The 18,238-nt window shown below is 46.6% G+C and overlaps 1 protein-coding gene across 2 annotated transcripts in view; it reads left to right on the top strand.

Moving 5' to 3' along the window:
- The first annotated feature begins 3,776 nt into the window (after nt 1-3,776).
- Nucleotides 3,777-18,238, top strand: part of Plekha2 (pleckstrin homology domain containing A2) — a 53,097-nt gene continuing 38,635 nt past the window's right edge. The window contains exons 1-2 of one of the 2 annotated variants that reach the window (XM_051182169.1): nt 3,777-4,071; nt 17,378-17,541. In XM_051182169.1, the coding sequence (XP_051038126.1) occupies nt 17,401-17,541 (141 nt within the window). In that variant the 5' untranslated portion in view covers nt 3,777-4,071; nt 17,378-17,400. The remainder of the gene's footprint in view (nt 4,072-17,377; nt 17,542-18,238) is intronic. The other variant, XM_051182168.1, reaches the window with a different exon arrangement.

The raw sequence follows: 18,238 nt of genomic DNA, 5'->3' as shown, positions 1-18,238 counted from the left end.
GTGAAATCCACCATTATAGCCCTCTGCTTGCTCAAAGAGAACTGTGATTAAGAGTTCAGAAAAAGGGCTGGAGAGATGGCTCAGCAGTTAAGTGCTGACTGATCTTTCATAGAACCCAGGTTCAAGTCTCAGCACCCACATGCCAACAAACAACTGTCTGAAACTCCAAGTTCCAACACTCTCACATACATACATGCAGGCAAAACACCAATGATCATAAAATAAAAATAAATTTTAAAATTAAGAATAATTATTCATGTTTATATTTTGTATTATATGTACAACTCTGTAGTGTTTTAAAATATGATTTCTTCTTTTTCCCTCCCTCTCTCCCTCTCTTCCCCTCTCCCTTTTGCTCTTCCTTTGCTCTTCTGAACTGAAACCTGGGTCCACCTGATCCTTACTTAGCGTATGCTGTATCATTGATTAATGCTTCCAACCCAACTACATTCTTCCTTGGTTTGGGCACAGTATAAGAATGTATTCATGAACCAGTGTTGACCTGTCCTACCCCTTAAATGATTTCCAGTTCTTAACGCAGGGAACACAACTTCAGTGAATATGCACATAGACACATTTGTATATAAAAATTTCTGTATTTATGTAGCCATAACTTCCTTTAGGACATGTTCTGCTTTGCATTCTGTCCCGAGGCCCTTATAGGGCCCATCACATGCCAGTATAGCTTAGGAGAAGGAGGGCAAACCTTGGCATGAGGCTGCTGAGCTCTGAACCCAGGCTTCATCTTTGCACTGTAGAACTCATTTCTTCAACACAAAATAGGGAAATAATGGTTCCTGGCACTCAACATCATTGCAAGACTTGAATCTGGGAGTATATGTAAAGCAGTTAACAGTACATCCCTAGAAAAGAAGAAAATGGAATGTATATGGGAAGAATAATAACTGGTTCAAAAACAAACAAACAAAAAAACAAAACCCAAAACTGAGCAGAGTAGCAGAAGCTTAGGTATTCTTAGAATTGGATGGTACAATTACTTTATGGCACTTTACTATTTAAAAACAAAAAAACTACCTAGAAAAATGGTCTCTGAATCTGGGAGGTACATTACGTGGCCCAGAAGCAGTTTATCTCTGTGCAAAACAAACTGCTTTGAAGTGGGCCAAGTGAGTTGACTTTGGTGTCATCAAGTGGCCTCAGCTGCAGCTCAGAGCCTTAATGGTAGGGACCTCTGAAGGCAAAGAACAACACAGTTCCCAAGAGGGAACACTGGCTCACCATTCAATGTCATTAGCTCCTCTGGCTCACCAACTTTGGAAATAGAAAGTCCATGAAGAAATAGCTGTGTTAGACACCAGGCTGCTTAGATTCTTAGTTCCTCACTAGATATCCCCATTTTCAGGGGAAGTTTCTCTGCTGGGAGATTCTAGCAGTAGTTTAGCTCTGTGTTCTGGAGTCGACTGAAACCACTACCTAGATACAAAGCCTTAAACATACCTTGGAACTTTATGTTGTTGCTCTGATTCATTGAGGTGACTAAAATAGTTTATGTAAAAGTTTGTCTTCGATGTCCTTCCTTTTGCTATAGATAAAACTCACATTGTTGGTATATTGCAGGGAGACAAAGTTAATGCATCAAGCCAGACGCTGAAAATATTTCAAAATGAGTTTATCAAGAAAGCATGTGAGAAGCTAGATACAAAAGCCACTGTCATGTGACTTCTCTCATTGAAATGTGCCATGTGTGTAGGCTTGATGGAAAGCAACATAGTGATTACTCAAGGCTGGAAGAAGGGAGGAGAGAACACTTCGAGGTCACCTTTAGTGATTATGAAAATTGTCTGGAACTGCACAGTGGTGACAAGTGTACAATATGCCACTGAATGTTGCTACCTGTGTACTTTACATTGGTTACAATGGTGTAATTTCTGGTATATGTATTTTATGAGACAGATAGATGCAGACAGAAACAGAATATAGCAAGTTGAGTTTCAGACCTGCTCGGTGGTGCTTGTTGTTGAAGGGGCCATTTGAGAAGACTGGGAAACCAGGATGATAGAATCGGCTGGATTAAGTGCAGAAAGTATCTAGTTCATACCAGAGTCGGAGGGGCAGTAATGGGGTTCTCAGCGAAGCACAGACTTTTCCTCAGCTCCCACTCTTGCCATCCTCCTCCTCTGCCCCGAGTAAAGCTGACCCTAAACTACTGCTTAGGCTCATTCAAAGCTCAGCCCACGAGAACACCTGTCACAGAGGCTCTTCTGGCTCTCTGGGATGTTGAAGGCCAGTTTCACCTGCCATCCAGAAAGGTACAGGTTCCCACCTTGTCTATGCAGGAAATTGAAGCCTTCAGCTTCTCTGTCTCCCAGGCAGCCAATACAGTAGTGTTCAGAAACACTGGTGGGTGTGTGACTGGGTGAGCCAGGCAGTCCCCACAGGAGCAGTTTTATGGGTTTTAATAGGAACCATACCATGAAATCTGATGCTTGCACCGCTTTACTGCTAAACTATGGTCCCAGTGGGATTTTCAGACAGCACTCATTCGGCAAATCCGACCGGAGTTGATGGTTTCCAGGATGAATTCCCCTCCTCCCCCAAGAATTATGCTCCTTTTTACGGTAAAAATGACCATTTCGTTAAACACACACACACACACACACACACACACACACACACACACACACACAGCGCCTTTGTGTTGGAAAGAAATAATTTGCAAGATTTGACTCACTGACCCAGATGTAGAAACTGAGGCACCGAGCGAGTCACGGGTCACCAGCTGCCTAGGGGATGGGAACCGGCTGGGATTTACCCAGAATGGGGGTTAGGCTGCCTGTAGCCCAAGTGCAGGGCAACAGACTCTAGGAACGAACGCAAAATTGACGTTGATGTTTATTTAAAGGGAAATGGCTCCCCCAATCTTGTGTCTTTTCCTTCCTCATTTGGAGCAAACTGTTCTAAAGCAAACGTCTTTTTTTCACACCTGAGCGAACTGGGCGGCCCATTTTCGCTTTGGCAATCAAAATAGAAGAGGAAGCGCCTGCGGTTTCATCACTGGAGCTTTCGGGGCGTGTGCTGCGGACTGTCCCGCCTTCCTGTCGGCTCACCTGGCTGTGGCCCTCGGCCCCTAGGTTTGGGTACAGGCTGTCTTTGCCCTTCACTGCTCTGCTGTGAGCTGGCCTTTCCTCCTCACCCGCGAATCCAGGCCTGGTCCTGCAGAGCAGAGCCTTCGGGGGCGAGTTTCACGGGGCTCCCTCCGAGGACTCTTTGGACCCGCGGGGCTGACTTCAGCATCCCCCAGATGCCGCATCTCTCGGTGCTCAGTCCCTGGGCAAATCCACTATATTTAGGTTTCGGATGTTGTTCGCCTGACTTTACTTCTATTTAAATGTCTATGTCCCCACGAGGAAGGCCTGTGTCAGACCGGACAGACCTGCCCTCTATTGACTGGGGACCCAGAGCATGTTACCTAATGTGTTAGAGTCTCGGTTTCCTCATCCGGCACGGGATTGATACCTATGGGTTGCTGTGTGGCTGCAGGGCGAGGAAGCACTTCTGTCCGGTCACCCTAGGCCAAACCTATCAAATCCAGGCTTCTGTTTCCCACTGAGCTCCGTGCTCCGAGAAGGGACGGGCAAGCCGGGTCAGAGAGCCAGCGGCCTACTGGTATCTTGGGGTGCACTGCAGATCTCAGGGAGATGCACTCCTCTCTCCTCCCCTAAACCCAACGCCCCCTCGCTCTCCCGGGCTATCACCGGCTGAGCGGGATGCGCTCTGCGGAGTAGGCTCGTGAAGTGTAGGTCTCGCACTCCAACGCGGACACCTGCTGCGGCCCGGCCACATCCCCCCTCCACCCACCACCCCCTCCGCCGTCCCCGCGCGGTCCCCGCACCCCTCTCCTCCCCCGGAGGCCCGCGGAGCATTGTACTCACATCCGGGGCTGGGTTTTACTTTAATGCGAAACGTAATTAACCCGGAAAAAAGACTCAAGAGACGGCCCTGGAGGACGGCGGAGGGTAGAGGAAAAGAGCGCGGCTGGACAGGCGGGGAGCCGCAGCCCTGAGACGCAGTGCCCTGGGACCCGATGCGACCCTTGCTGCGCACCGCGCGGTGAGTCGGGTGGAGAGGAGCGCGGCGCAAGGGCCCCGTCCGCGGGGAGCGAGCGCGCGGGCTTGATGGCGCCAGTCCGGGTGGTGGACGGCGACCAGAGGTGGCGCGATCCGGGGGACCTCCCTAGCTCCTAGGAAAGCCGCGAGGGCAGCCCCTCCTCCCGTGCACTGGCGCCTTCAGGGTGACCAAGGTCGCCACCGCCAGGGGTCGGGCTGTGGGGTGGGGCGTGTGGGGGCGGTGTCCTGCGGAGCTGCATTTTCTCACGTTTGCAGCGGCGAAACTCCACCGTGGTGCTAGCGCTGGGGTAGTAGCCCCGCTACGACTGCCCGGGCAGCAGGTAGGGAAGGAGCGCAGAGAACATCCCAGGCAAGTCCCTCGGGCACGAGTTGGGTGCTGGAGCCTCTTCCTTTTCCTTTTCACTCCTTTTTAACTTGGTGGGCCTAGAATGCTACCCCGGGGAGACTCCTCCTTTCGTCTGGTCCGGCCATGGGCTTCTGGGATTCCTGGCAATGGAGGTGACTTGGTGGAAAATGCAGGTCTGGTAACCCTTTCGAGGGGGAAGCTTGCTTTCTGTCCCCTTCAACGTCCTCGCTTCCCTGTTCTGCTCAGCCTCGGAGACTGTGCCGTTAAAATTTAAAAGGAAAAGAAAAAGAGAAAAAGAAAAAGAAAGGAGGGATTAGGCCAGGTTGTGTGGGAAGAAAAAAGTATCAGGGCATGCCCAGGGTACCCGTGTTCACCTCTGCCGTGGATAGTCCTGCCCGAGTCTTTCACCTTAAAGGCTTCCTTCCTTCTTGAGCATCTCCCGTTTGTGACTCTTTTCTGTTCGGACTCAAAAGAGTTTTCAGACGAGTACAAACACTAGAGGAGGAGCAGGGGGAGTCTGAACCAGTTATGACTCCTGGGGTCACTTTGCTTTGTAGTTGGGGCTGAAGTTCCAAGTCGTTCCCCCCTTCTCTGTTCTTTGTTGTCTGCACCCTTCCGAGGGGGAAGACAAAGCCTTCAGCAACACCTAAGCAAGGGTAGAAGTTTTATCTTCAACTTAGTTGCATTTAATGACTTGCTTTGGGTAATAAGAACGAAGTAAGTGATCGGTGATGGGGAATCTCAGCCTAGTCTTTTGGGAGCCAGCAGACTAGTGGAGGACCCTGGCTGTGCAGAGCACCTAGAATACCAAGCTCAAGTCCCTGATATTTGGAGAGACCAGAGAAGGGTGTGTGTGTGTGTGTGTATAGCATAATCGTCATGGCAGGTCTTACTTCCCTTAGGTGCTGCCTGAGCCAGGGTTCTAGCAAGAGTAACTTTTGTTGAGCAAATGAATGAAAGCTTTGCCTGACAGCAAACAGAAGAATGGCAAGCATCAAACCTGAGTCATGAGGGTTCCCTCTAGCTGTTTGTTGTCTTTAGACTGAGAGTGCTTTGTCTATATTTGCAAACTTCTTTTTTACAGATTGTGGTATTCCTAGTGGAGTTTTAGCTGGCCGACCGTGGGATCCTTACCTACCTCATGCCTGGCAATTTCTAGAGATTGATTTGAGAGCAGCCTGCTCTTTGGTGGAGGGTGACTGCAAACCCTTCTTTTCTCTTCCCTTGCATGGTGCTTGCTGCTTCTCTGTTCTGCCTAAGGAAGTGGGGCCTGCAGCCTTCCTCATGTCATCCCAGTGAGCTTAACTCTATCTATTCAACTTAGTATTTTACTGGGGGACAGAATCAACCCCCAGAATCAACACACACACACACACACACACACACACACACACACACACACACACACACACACGGTTCTGTTGTTGGCTACTGATGAACTGAATCTGCAAGTATGGGAAAGGAGACAGTAGAGTATATCTCAAAGACAGAGAGATTGCCTTGTAAATGCCCCCAGCCCCACAGCCGGTGGGCCAGGAAGACAAGTGTTAGCTGGTCAGCCAAGCCTCACTGACTTCCTCCCAGATGCTTGCTGAAAGTGCTGGGACACCAGACAGACAACACAGTTGGAGCATGGCACATCTTTCATGTCCTGTGCTGTTGCCATGCAGGTGCACAGTTGGGCGATGCCCCTGTTGTAGACCGAATGGCTCAGATTTAACTTGACGTAGACCACAGAGTAGACCACTATTGTCTTGGGGGTCTCAGAAAGCAATAAGACTGTGTTTATTCTGTCCTCTCTAAGGGCTTGGTTGCTAGGACTTTGACCTGGGTGCCGCACCTTCTCTTGGTGAGCCTCTCTCCACCACCAGCGGTTTGGGTAGCCCTACTTTCACTTTCTTGTCTGTCTTGGTAAACTGGAAGGGACTCAGCAGTCTAATCTGCTAGGCTTTGGAAAGGAAGGAAGCAGAACAAACACTGCAGTGTGACAGCCTGTAAGGGAGAAAAACCCCAGCCCTGCCCAGCACACGACCATTACCGAGAGAAAATTAACTGGGAAGATGGGACCACTGAGGAAGAGGAATGTTGTCTTTTGGGGGACTGTGTTTGGAAGATCTTTGATCCAATCTTGCCTCTCAGAACCTCTCGAGTTTGAAGCATGCTTTCCCACTTAACACACAAGATTAAAAGACAGCATTTTCCTGGTATTTATGGTTAAGAATTTCCAACATATTATTTATTTAATCCTCAGAGTGGTTATCTGTGTTGCAAATGAGGAAACCGGCCCAGAAGAATTCAGTGGTTTGTCCATGTTTGGACCCAAGTTCTGCTGGCTCAAGCCATCTATAGCTTCCTTTGACATGTAGATGGGTAACTGAAGTCAGCCCAGTTCTTTTTTTGTGCATTCTCTTTCTCTCTCTCTCTTTCTCTCTCTCTCTTTCTGTCTCTCTCCAAAGTACAAAAATGCACACGTTGATCATTGTCACCTGCTTTTATCTGCCTTGCCACACCCAGCCCTTCTTCCTTCCCTAAATCTAGACAAGGTTTAAACAGACACACCTAGGCCGTGATGTACACTTTGACAATGGCAGCAGAGGAAAAGTAATGGCGCTTCGTATTTGCTGTCCTAAGCAGCTGCCAGGAGGAAGCTCCTCCAGGGGGTTTCTTGTGTCTCCTATGTTGGGGGCTTTCAGGTCCTGAACACTGTGGAGCTCAGCTTCTCTGGGCTATTTATATCCCAGATGTGGCTGCCTGCCTGCTCCTGGACCTTTCTAGGAAGGTGATCTGGTGAGTCTTTCTTGCCTATGGCCCACCAACTGCACTTTCTCCCAACGCGGATGAGAACAGAGGTCATGAAGTTTAAATAGCCCATTGGCTTTGCCTTCTTTTGTCTTCCCTCCAATACTCTTTCCTTTTAAAATTTGATTCTCCACTCTCTGCCTTCCTCCTCCTCCCCCAAATACTGGGATGGAGAGGAGTTTGGGCTGTCTCAGGGTCAGAGGGGTGGCACCCTTTCTGAACCTCCCCATTCCTGAAGATGTTTGCATTCCTCACCCAGGCTTCCACTGGGGACTTGGGACTCGGTACATTCCCTTCTCTCTAGTGTTATTCCTCCTCCATCCATAGTTTGGAATTTGCTCTTGTGACCACTGTAAAATGCGAGGATACTGTAGTGGGATTCTTGAAACTCATGCCCTCGCACTACCCAGGCTCTGCTCTTTGGCCAGGGTAGGGGGTTAGCTCTGGAGTGATGCATGCTCTTGTTTTCACGGGGCTGTTGCATTGTCCAGCCTTTGTAGATATGTGGCACATTGTACATGGAGTAGGTGTGAACTCTAATGCAGAGTTGCTGCTCTTAACTCCACACCCAGGTCCTGTCTGAGACCTCTGATGTCATTTCCTGTACACTTTCTCTCTTCGGAGTTTAGCAGATTCAGGTCAGTGCCATCACTCCTTGCTGTGACTACCCCTGTCTTCTGCTCTTGGAGGGCAAAGGGGAGGACAGATCAAGAAGTACTATTTTTATTCTTACTAGATCATACTTCTAGAAAATTCCTGCCTTGTCAATGTAGACTAATGTGAGAGAAAAATCTCTAAATATGAACAAAAAAGACTCTTAAAAAATTCTTACAAAGAGAAAATTCTTAGTAAAGCTTTGTGTGTGTGTGTGTGTGTGTGTGTGTGTGTGCATGCGTGTGTTTATGTATCAATGTGTGTAAATACCCAAGGAGGTTTGGAGTGGCTGTTGATCCCCTGTAGCTGGAGTTACAGATGGTTGTGAGCTACCCAATGTGGGTGCTGGGAATCAAACTTGGGTCTTCCGAAAGAGTAGCAAGCACATTTAACAGATGAGCCATCTCTGTAGCTCCAAATGAATCAGTTTTGAACTGGGATTATAGTTTATTATTTTGTAGGAAGGTGGGCAATACCATTAAGGCATGCTTTCTGTTACTACTTTCTCTCTTTTCACACACACACCAGAATAGTCTAGCAAATGAATCCTCTATATTGCAAACCACATTAACTACCTCAAGACTCAAGGAGCTGATGCAGGCAAATGCTAACATTTCCTGCCTTGTTAATGGGGGAAGAAGTACATGCTAGGCAAGTATTCTATAACTTAGCTGTACTCTGACCCAAACCACAACTTTCTTTCTTATTTAAAATTTCATTTATGCTTATGTGCTTTGATCAAATCCATCCTCTATTCCCTTCTCTTCAGTTCCTCTCCATCTCCCCCCAACTTCATTACAACACCTTCCCCTCCACTGAATCTACTTAGTGCTGCCTGGGTGTGCATGAGTGTAGAACCATCTACTGGAACATGGGTTAGTCATCTGTGGCTTCTCAGCTGGAGTAGGACTTCATAAGTTCTTCTCTGTCAGTGCTGGGGTTTTAGTTGGCTTGATGTTATGCAGGTCTTGTGCGTACACAGCCACAGCCACTGTAAGTTCATGTGTATAGTGATACTGCCATGCACAACAAATTATGTTTCGAGGCAAATGTCTATTACCTCTGGCTGTTATAGTCCTGAAGCCCTCCCACTCCCATGCCAATCCCTGAGCCTTGGGAAGGGGGGATATAATATAGACACCTCATTTAGAGCTGAGCACTCTATCTAACTTCTTTTTTAATCACTTATTTATTTTTGTTTTATGTGCATTGGTGTTTTGCCTATGTGTATGTTTGTGTGAGCATGTTGGGTCCCCTGGAACTACAGTTACAGACAGTTGTGAGCTGCCATGTGGATGCTGGGAATTGAGCTTGGGTCCCCTGGAAGAGCAATCAGTGCTCTTAACCACTGAGCCATCTCTCTAGTTCTGAGCACTCTGGGTTCTTATCTGTAAGAGTTGAGATACACACTAACCCACAGGTATAAAGATGAGAACTTGGGGAGGGGAACAGTTTAACACTGTGTCCATTTGGCAGAATAATAGTATTAGTTTCTCCCTTAGGACCCATGACCTAACCAGTCATGAGTTTGTTGGCCAAGTTAACAGTATCAGGCATAAGTTCTCTCTTGTGGAGCAGGCTTTAAATCCTACCAGGAAGGGTCGATTTCTCCCATAACAGTCATGCCACTGTTGCACTAGTGGGGTATCTTGCCAGGTCAGTCACTCCTGTAGCTAGCAGGGTTCACAGTTGAATACTTTCCCCTTCTTCTAGCATAAGTAGAACCTTTTGGCACTAGGAAAGGCCAATAAGGATAAAGCTTCCAAGTTAGTACCAGTTTGACTTCTACATATTCTATGACTCAAGTATGTGGCATCATTAGCAAAAGGGTTGAACCATTAAGTTCTAGAGGGTAACAGAGCTTTGGCAAAGGCTCTGGGACCCCACTGACCAACAACTCAAAAGGCAACCCACACCTGTTTTTTTGTTTGTTTGTTTGTTTTTGTTTTGTTTTGTTTTGTTTTGAGACAGGATTTGTCTGTATTTCTTTGGACCTTGTCCTGGAACTAACTCTGTAGACCAGGCTGGCCTCGAACTCACAGAGATGCACCTGCCTCTGCCTCCCAAGTGCTGGAATTAAAGGCTTGCACCACCAACAGCGGGCTTGTTATTTTATTTGTTACGTATGGTATCTGAGAGGCATTATCAATCTCTGTTATAGGGAAGGTCCATTCCAAGTGTGTGTGTGTGTGTGTGTGTGTGTGTGTGTGTGTGTGTGTGTCTGTGTCTGTGTGTCTGTGTGTGTGTGTATTTTAGGAAACTTCTTTAGTCATGGCCAAATTGCAGCTTGCATCATCTAATAACTCTATAGTTTTTGTTTCTTTTGAGACAATGTCTCATGTCTTTGAGACATGCCCAGGCTTGCCTCAAAGTCAATATAGTGTAGAGGATGAATTTCTGATCTTCCTGCCTCCACTTCCTAGTGTGCTGGGATTGTAAGGATGACCTACAGTGATCACCCAGTTCCTGCTAGGCAAGCACTTCACCACCTGAGCAACATTCCCAGCTCTCTATAGATTTTAACTTAAAATATTGAATTGTCTGTCCATCTTTTCTTACAGCTGAATATTTGATTAAACAGTTTTAGATTTGTTTCTGTGTATGAGTGTTTTGCCTGTGTGCATGTACGTGCACTGTGTTTGCCTGTGGGATTCACTGGATCGAGGGTTCTGGATGGTTGTGAGTGGCCATGTCAGTGCTGGTAATTGAACCCAGATCCTCTGCAAGAGCAACAAATTTTCTTAACCACTGAGTAATCTCTGCAGCCCCTGTTTATTTTCTTTTAATTTTATTTATTAATTTATTAGCCAGCTTGCCTACAAACTCCTGCATTTCAGGTCTCAGTCTCCCAAGTAGATATGACTACAGGTGACATCATCATACCTGGTTAGTTTTTTATTTCATTATATTTTTGGTGTTTTGAGGCAAGGTCTCACGTAGCCCAGGCTGGTCTCAAACTTACTCTATATCTGAGGATGAGCTTGGTTTTCCAGCTTCCACCTCCAAGTACTGGGATGATAGGCATGCATGACTATGTCTGGGGTGGCCATTTATTTTATCATATTATTGTAGTATGTGTATGCGTGTGTGTCTGTGTGTGTGTGTTGCATGGGTTTGTATGTAGACCAAAGGTCAAATTGTTGTTCCTCAGGAACCAGCCATCTTGGATTTTTTATTTGTTTTGCTGTTTGGGGTGTGTATTCATTTTCATGTTTTATCTGCATGTTTGTCTGGGTGCCAGAAGTCCACAATGCATTTCTTCCTCTGCTGTTCTCCACCTTATCTATTTATTTATTTGAGCTCTGGAGCTTGGAGCTAAACTGGCTGGCCAGCAAGTCCCTATTATATGCTTGTCTGTCTCCAACCCCAGTGTTTGGGTTGCAGATGTGCACCTCTGCACAAGTTCTACATGGGTGCTGGGGATCTGACCTCAGGGCTTCATGGTGCATATCAAGCTCTTTACCTACAGAGACGTTGTCCCAGCTCCACCTTCTTTTTTGAGAGTGGGTCTCTCACTGGGACCTGGAACTCACTAATTAGGTGAGGTTGGCTGACCAGGCAGCCTCAGGGATCTGCCTGCTCCTCTTCACTTGCTGGCACTAGAGGCTCACACCACAGCACGGGCATTTTACAGGTTTAGGAGATTGAACTCACACATGCTTGCACCTAAGGACTTTACTGACTGGGCCACTTCCCCAGCTCTCCCAAGTTTTAACAAGGAAAAGTCATTGTGTTTCTGGTGGCTTTTTTGATGTTTTTGCTGTTTTGAGTCAAGCCCAGTTTGGCCAGGTCCTCATGGCAATCCTGCCTCAGCTTCCCAAGTGCTGTGATTGTAGTCATGAGCCATCACACTTGATTTCCTAGGGGCTCTTATGAGAATTTCTAGTTCCTTCCTTTAGAATTGTGGTTGCCTGTGGATCAGATATTGAAGCAAAGACATGGGCTGTCGTGTTTGGTTAGATCCAGGGACATGGACCCTCCTAAGAGGAAGAGTAAAGAACAAACCAGCAAGGGAAGGTGATCCTCTAAGAGTTTTTGGCAGCAGGACACAAGAAACCTCCAAAGGATGGAGGAAGGGTACCCTTACAGCAGGCGTCTGGCTTTGGTTGATTCAGACACTGGTTTTATTAGACTGGGGTCTATGAAATGCCAACAAGTTGCAAGAGAACTGCATTTTAGTTGAGGTTGTGGGCTACAACTTATACAATGGATTGAGAACCTCAACTACTGCTGGTGGGACTGTTTGTGGAATGACCTAACTTTCCCCTCTGTAAATAAGTTAACACCTATTTACTATAGAAAAAATATAGAAAAACATATACAAGAGTCCTCTGTATTATGGTTAATAATAATAACTGTTAATATTTTGGTGACTTTAAATCTAGTCTTAAAAAATCTGCATCTAAGAATAAGAATGACATCCACACAATTGATGTATGCAACATTTTATATCTCTGAAACACTTGATATGATGGATTTCTAAGGTTCATTAGAAATTATTTGCGAATAGGCTGGGGGAGATGGCCTAGTTGCTAAAGAGCTTGCTGTGCAAGCATGAATTCAAATCTCAAGCACCTGTAGACATGGCCAGGTACAGCAGTGTGTGGCTGTCATCCAAGCACTCTGAGCTGTACAATACTTTTAATATACTTGAGTGTCTGAGAATTGAATTATTTCTTGATCATTGAGCTATTTGGGTCATTTTCAAGTTTTGTAAATTTGATTGTAGTTTTCATCTTTCTGTTTCTTTCTATTAATTTAGATAGAATCCTAAAACTAGAATGATTTGGTCAAAGGGCAGGGACATTTGTAGCTGTCTTGTTGCACACTCCCAAACTGCTTTTTGGAAAGGTCACCTCCTTGTCCCAGCTGTGTAAGAATCTTACGACCCCCACCTGCTCAAGGGAACGACACCTGTTTTGGGCAGAGGTCTTCTTGGTGCCTCTGTCTCCCACCCGGTGTGTGGTCTACTTGCTTAAGTCTCTATTCCATCTGTCTCTATTATATAGGCCTATTAAAGTTCACAATTTCTGGGTTTGCATATTCAGTGGTTGAAGAAATGTTTTGACAGAGGAGCCTCTAAAGGCCTCTCATTACATGATAGAGTGGATAGAATGATCAACCTTGCACTATCACAAGTGTTGCTCATTGCCTAGTAAATCCTGGTCAGGAATTCCAGTAGAATGGCCAGCCCACTCCCTGCTGCTGATTATTAGCTTTCTCTAAATTTCACTTTTTTTTGTTGGAATTTTTTATTTTGTAAATTCAGGGTCTCACTATGTAGCCCTGGCTGGCCTGGAACTCATTACATAAACCAGGTTGGTCTTGTACTTCAGAGATTTTCCTGCCTCTGCTTCCCAACTCCTTGGAGTAAAGATGTTTCACCCTAAGGAAAATATATAACTTACTTTTCATTTATAGCAATCCTTACAACTTAAATTCTACCCAGTACATCTGGATCATCATGAAACTTCCTGCTTAGGGACACCTACTTCCCTGGGAGGCTGAGATGTGCATGGGTTCGTGTGTGTATGAGTGTGTTTGTAAGTGTGTGTGCACACGCGCATGCGCAAGCCTAAAATACATGAAACAAGAAACAAATTTGAACATTCACTCTCACTAGTCATCATTATACTTTTCAAACTAGGAACAGTTTCAAGTAGTGTAAGATATAGCCAGACATGTTTGTGTAGGTTCTCCATCCTAGTAGAGGCCTGGGGAATCTCTGTGAATTTAACATCAGTGTGGCTTTCATACTGAGTTCCAGCCCAGCCAAGGCTACATAGTGAGCTCTTGTCTAGAAAAAGGTCTGTGAATTAATAAGAGTGATTAATGGTTAGTTGCAACAAATATTTTTAGAAAGTAATTTTATAGTAGGTCTCAATGATAAGATCATATAGTTTAGGTTCTAATCATGTACTTTAAAAAAAAGATTTGTTTTGGCTTTATGTGTATTACCTGTGTATGTGTATTATGTGTATTATGTGTTTTGCCTGTATGTACGCATGTTGCCATGTTTGCATTGGGAGCTGAACCCAGGCCCTCTGCAAGAGCTGCAAGTGTTCTTAACCATAGGCCATTTCTCTATTCCCCATATTTTCTTTAACATATGCTCTTTTCATTGTCAAAGAAAATGTGCACAAAATATGAAGTTTTGGTATTATTTGTAATAGACTTTGGTAATAGGAATATGATTAAGTAAGTCATACTGCAATCAATTCATTAATGTTCTGAAATCTTTAAAAACTGTTGATGAACAAGTGGAGTAGTCATAACATTTCCATATTGTGCTGGTGCTCCTGCAGATCTGCTGCCCCCCCCCAGCTGCATTAGGCCATGGCCATCTGAGGACCCCCACCCCCCAACACACACACACACACATACACACAGAGTTCAATCTGGGTCTTGTAAGCAGACTTCTGCTTCAGAGTTTTCCTTTTGGTGCATGGCCATCCCACACTGTCGATCCATGTGCTTGGGAAGTCCCTCAACAGAAGTAAAGTTCTGGAGAAAGAGGCCCTTCTCCAGCCCCTGTCCTGAGGAAGAAGCAGACCTTGGTAAAATCCTGCAGGCTGAAAATGGGAGCTTGGAAAGCCAGCGCTTGTAGACACTGGGCTGCCCAGCTGGCTTGGAGTCAGTCAGCTTTGTTCTCCCAGGCAGCTGAATGTGCTCTCATTGACATTCCACTGGACATGGTGGCACAGGCATGTCATTCTAGCAAGTACTAGGGAGACTGAGGCAGGAGCACAAAGAATTAGAGGCCAGCCTGGGCTGCATTCGGTGACCCAGGGTTACACCGGGAGACCCTGCTTCAGATGGAAGTAGGCAGAGATTTCCCTGGAGTAGCCAGAGCCCAGTGACCTCTGGATTTTCTGCTTCCAGAGCTGTGTTGGCATCCAGGGAATCTGCCTCGAATTTGGGGGTGGGGTGGGTTGCTGTCTCCCTTGTCCTCACCAAGCACAGTCTCTCTCCTCAAGGCCTCTGCTCCTTGGGCAGGCCATATGTTTTCCCAGGCCTTCACTGTCCCTCCGTCCTGGATGTGTTCTGGGTGACTCCCGAAAGCATCCCCTAACCCTTGGCTTTTCCATTTCTCTGAATTCAGACTTGCTCTGCTTTGAGACCGGAGCTGGATAACAACTCTAAGTAGGTGACATCACCTTGTTTGGGGCGCCCCTCCCCCACCCCTCCACAGCCTTCACTTCTGCTACACAGTTTGCTTCCTTTTCAAAACCTCTTCTTCCTACTTTTTTTTCCTTTTCTCACCTCCTCTACTTCCTTTTTAGCTATGCTGTGTACTGTCTTGGCTGTTTCTGCTATCTCCTTTATTCTTCTGACCCTGCATTCCTTAAGATCTCTGGATGGCTGCAGCTTCTGTCCCTCTTGGGGACCCGGCCAGCACATGCCTGAACCTTGGGGATCTCTGGTATCTGTGTGTGTGCATGTGAATGTATGTGGCACTTGTTTCTTGGGGGACCCTCTCAGTACTGCAGGCTCATTGCAGCCAGCGGGAGAGAATATGCCACCCTACAAGCCAGCACTTGTGAGCATGTATCACCTGGAAATGAGTCCCATTGCTTCCTGGGACTTTTGTCAGCCACCTCACACTTTGCTTGACTGCAGGGCCACTGGCTGGGACTGTGTGAACCCTGCTCTGTTGAAGTAAGTAGTCAGGCTCAGGGTTGGATGTTATATGGCTTTGGGGACCTGAAGGGGACATAGTGCTTTGTAGCCCTGTAGGATTTCTGTCCTATTTCCTCATGGGCATGGGTCCAGGCCAGGTGTCTTGGCTGTTTCTCACCTCTGGGGGCTTGGGGACTCTCACCCTTTCCTGTAGTGCATTCTGGCCAGGACCTGTGACTATTCTTACATTGCCAGAGGCCCTGTTCTGGACTCAGGGAAGGTGCTCAAGCCTGGAGACTTGCTATTTCTACTTTCTGTTCTCTCCCAGTCCTGAACTAAGATGAGTCAAGCCAGGTGAGGCTTATCTAGGTCCTGAGATAAAGCTTGTTTCGCCCTCTTGTTCAATCCCCCTCCCCCTCCTATGCAGGGTGATGTGAGCAGAGTCCAGGAATGCATTATGCCAATCTGCAAAATGAAATTTGTAGGCATTTGGTAGCTGTAGGAATCTAGCTCAGGTTGTCATGGCAAAGTACCACAGCCTGATAGCTTAAACAATGGAAATGTATTTTCTCACTATATGGAAGCCAGAGGTAGAAGATGAAGGGGTGTTTTAGGCCTTTCTCCTTTTATAGATGGCTGTCTTCTCCCTAGATCTTTCATTGTCTTATTTCTGGGGCCTTTGGGTTCCAAATGTCATCTCCAAAGATATGATTTTGTAAAGGACCAGGGCCCCTTATGACATGGTAATACTTTAAAGACTCTGTCTGTGACTGGACATGGTTGTACATACCAAAAACCTCAGCACTTGACAGGCTATGGCATCAGGATTGAAAGTCTGAGGATAGCCTAGGATAGCCTGAGCTGTACAGAGTGAGACCCTGTTTCAAAACAAAAATAAAAACAAACAAACAAAAAAGCCAAATCCCTCCTCCCAAATCCAGTCATATTTTGAGATATGGAGGTTAGGACTTTGGCACATGAATTTGTTTGTTTTTCAAGATAGGATTCCTCCTCTATGTAGCTTTAGAGCCTGTTTTGGAACTCACTCTGTAGACCAGGCTGCCCTTGAACTCAAAGATCTGCCTGTCTCTGCCTCCCAAGTGCTGGGATTAAAGGCGTGCAGCACCACCGCTGGGTGGCATATGAGTTCTTACAGGGCACAGTTGAGTCACTACAGCAGAGGGGCATCAGCAGCAAGGACGGCTAAGGGCGGCTTTGGCTAGAGGCTCTGGAAACCTACCATTAGTGGCATTTAATCCTTGGATGCTCTAGCTCCTTTATGCCTAAATTCCTGACCAAATTTTGTTGAGGTACCTTCCTTGAGAGTGTTTCTATGTGTAAAATGAGTTATCAACTACTTATGGAAGCTTTGTGCAGAGTAATGACTGACGGGCCAGGAATGGCTTCTTGTACACCTCCAACTTAACTCACAGCCAGAGGTTTAATAAGGTGTGGTACCATGATTATTCCCACTTCCCAGATGTGGGAACTGGGGCCTGGAATGACTAGAAAGGAATCAGCGGTGACCAGGAAGAATACTGACTAAATTGAGGCTCTTGGTGCACATGCGTACACTGTGCATAGCCAAGTCCTCCAGGGATGTAGAATGTCTGATTCCATGCACAGCACACAGTAGGGCCTCAGGGAAATTAGCTGAGTCAGTTCTAATGGGTTTCATTAACAGTCATCAATAGAGTTGGTAGGCGTTCCCAGGGTTCAATGGGGTAGATGTTTGGGGACTAAAGAAGGAAGCTGGTGGCGAGGAGCCCAGCGTGTCACAGAGGTGTGTCAAACCTGGGACAGGTGAGGCGCATGCTAGCTCTCCGAGCCTACTTTAACCTCCTCACCTGCCTCTCCTCATGTTGTGCAGGGTGATGTGATCAGAGCCCAGGAATGCCTTATGTGGATCGGCAGAACCGAATCTGTGGGTTCCTGGATATTGAGGACAATGAGAACACTGGCAAGTTCCTTCGGAGATACTTTATCCTGGACACGCAGGCCAACTGCCTCCTCTGGTACATGGACAATCCCCAGGTGAGAAGCCAGGTGTGAAGAGGGCAGGACACTGCTGTCCCTTCTATCACAGCTGGGAAGAGCACAGGAGTCGGGCTTCTTTCAAGGGCTTTGTGTCTCAAGGTGATTGAACGGAGTGAGAGACACCCCAACATACATCTACATGCATGCCCACAAAGAGAACTCTGTAGAGCTGGCCATATGGCTCAGTGATGTGTGCACACTTACAAGAATCTTGATTTAATCTAGAGTGTGGGTATTAGGTTGGGGGAAAGAAGACAGAGGGGAGAAAGTTGAGGAGCAAATCTGGGGAAGACAGTCTTCTAGTCCTAGATCTGTGCTTTGCTCACACACCAGGAATTTGCCAATTGGTGAAAGTGAGGCAGAGTCTCCCTCCGAGTTTCCGGATATAACTCCCTTCCTCTTACCTCTCAGGGCTGTGGCCCGGTGACTGCTCCTGCTCTTCCAGTCTGGGGCTCCTCCCCAGCAGAGAATGTGATCTGGTTCCCTGAGCTGGACAACATCAGGCCTCTTTGGTCTCCTGAATCAGGAAGTCATGGAGTCTTGGTTTGGCAGTAGTGACCTCCTAGATCACCTGGTGTCTTTCTCATGCTATGGAGGAGGAAACTGAGTCCTGGACATTGCAATCTACCCTAAGTGAGGAGAAGTTACCAACTTAACTGTCTGTGGGGGCCACTGAATGTTTGTTTGTTTGTTT

The sequence above is a fragment of the Phodopus roborovskii genome, unplaced genomic scaffold (genome assembly GCF_943737965.1).
Source record: "Phodopus roborovskii unplaced genomic scaffold, PHOROB, whole genome shotgun sequence".
Taxonomy (NCBI): Eukaryota; Metazoa; Chordata; class Mammalia; order Rodentia; family Cricetidae; genus Phodopus; species Phodopus roborovskii.
This window is presented reverse-complemented; position numbering and strand designations above follow the sequence as displayed.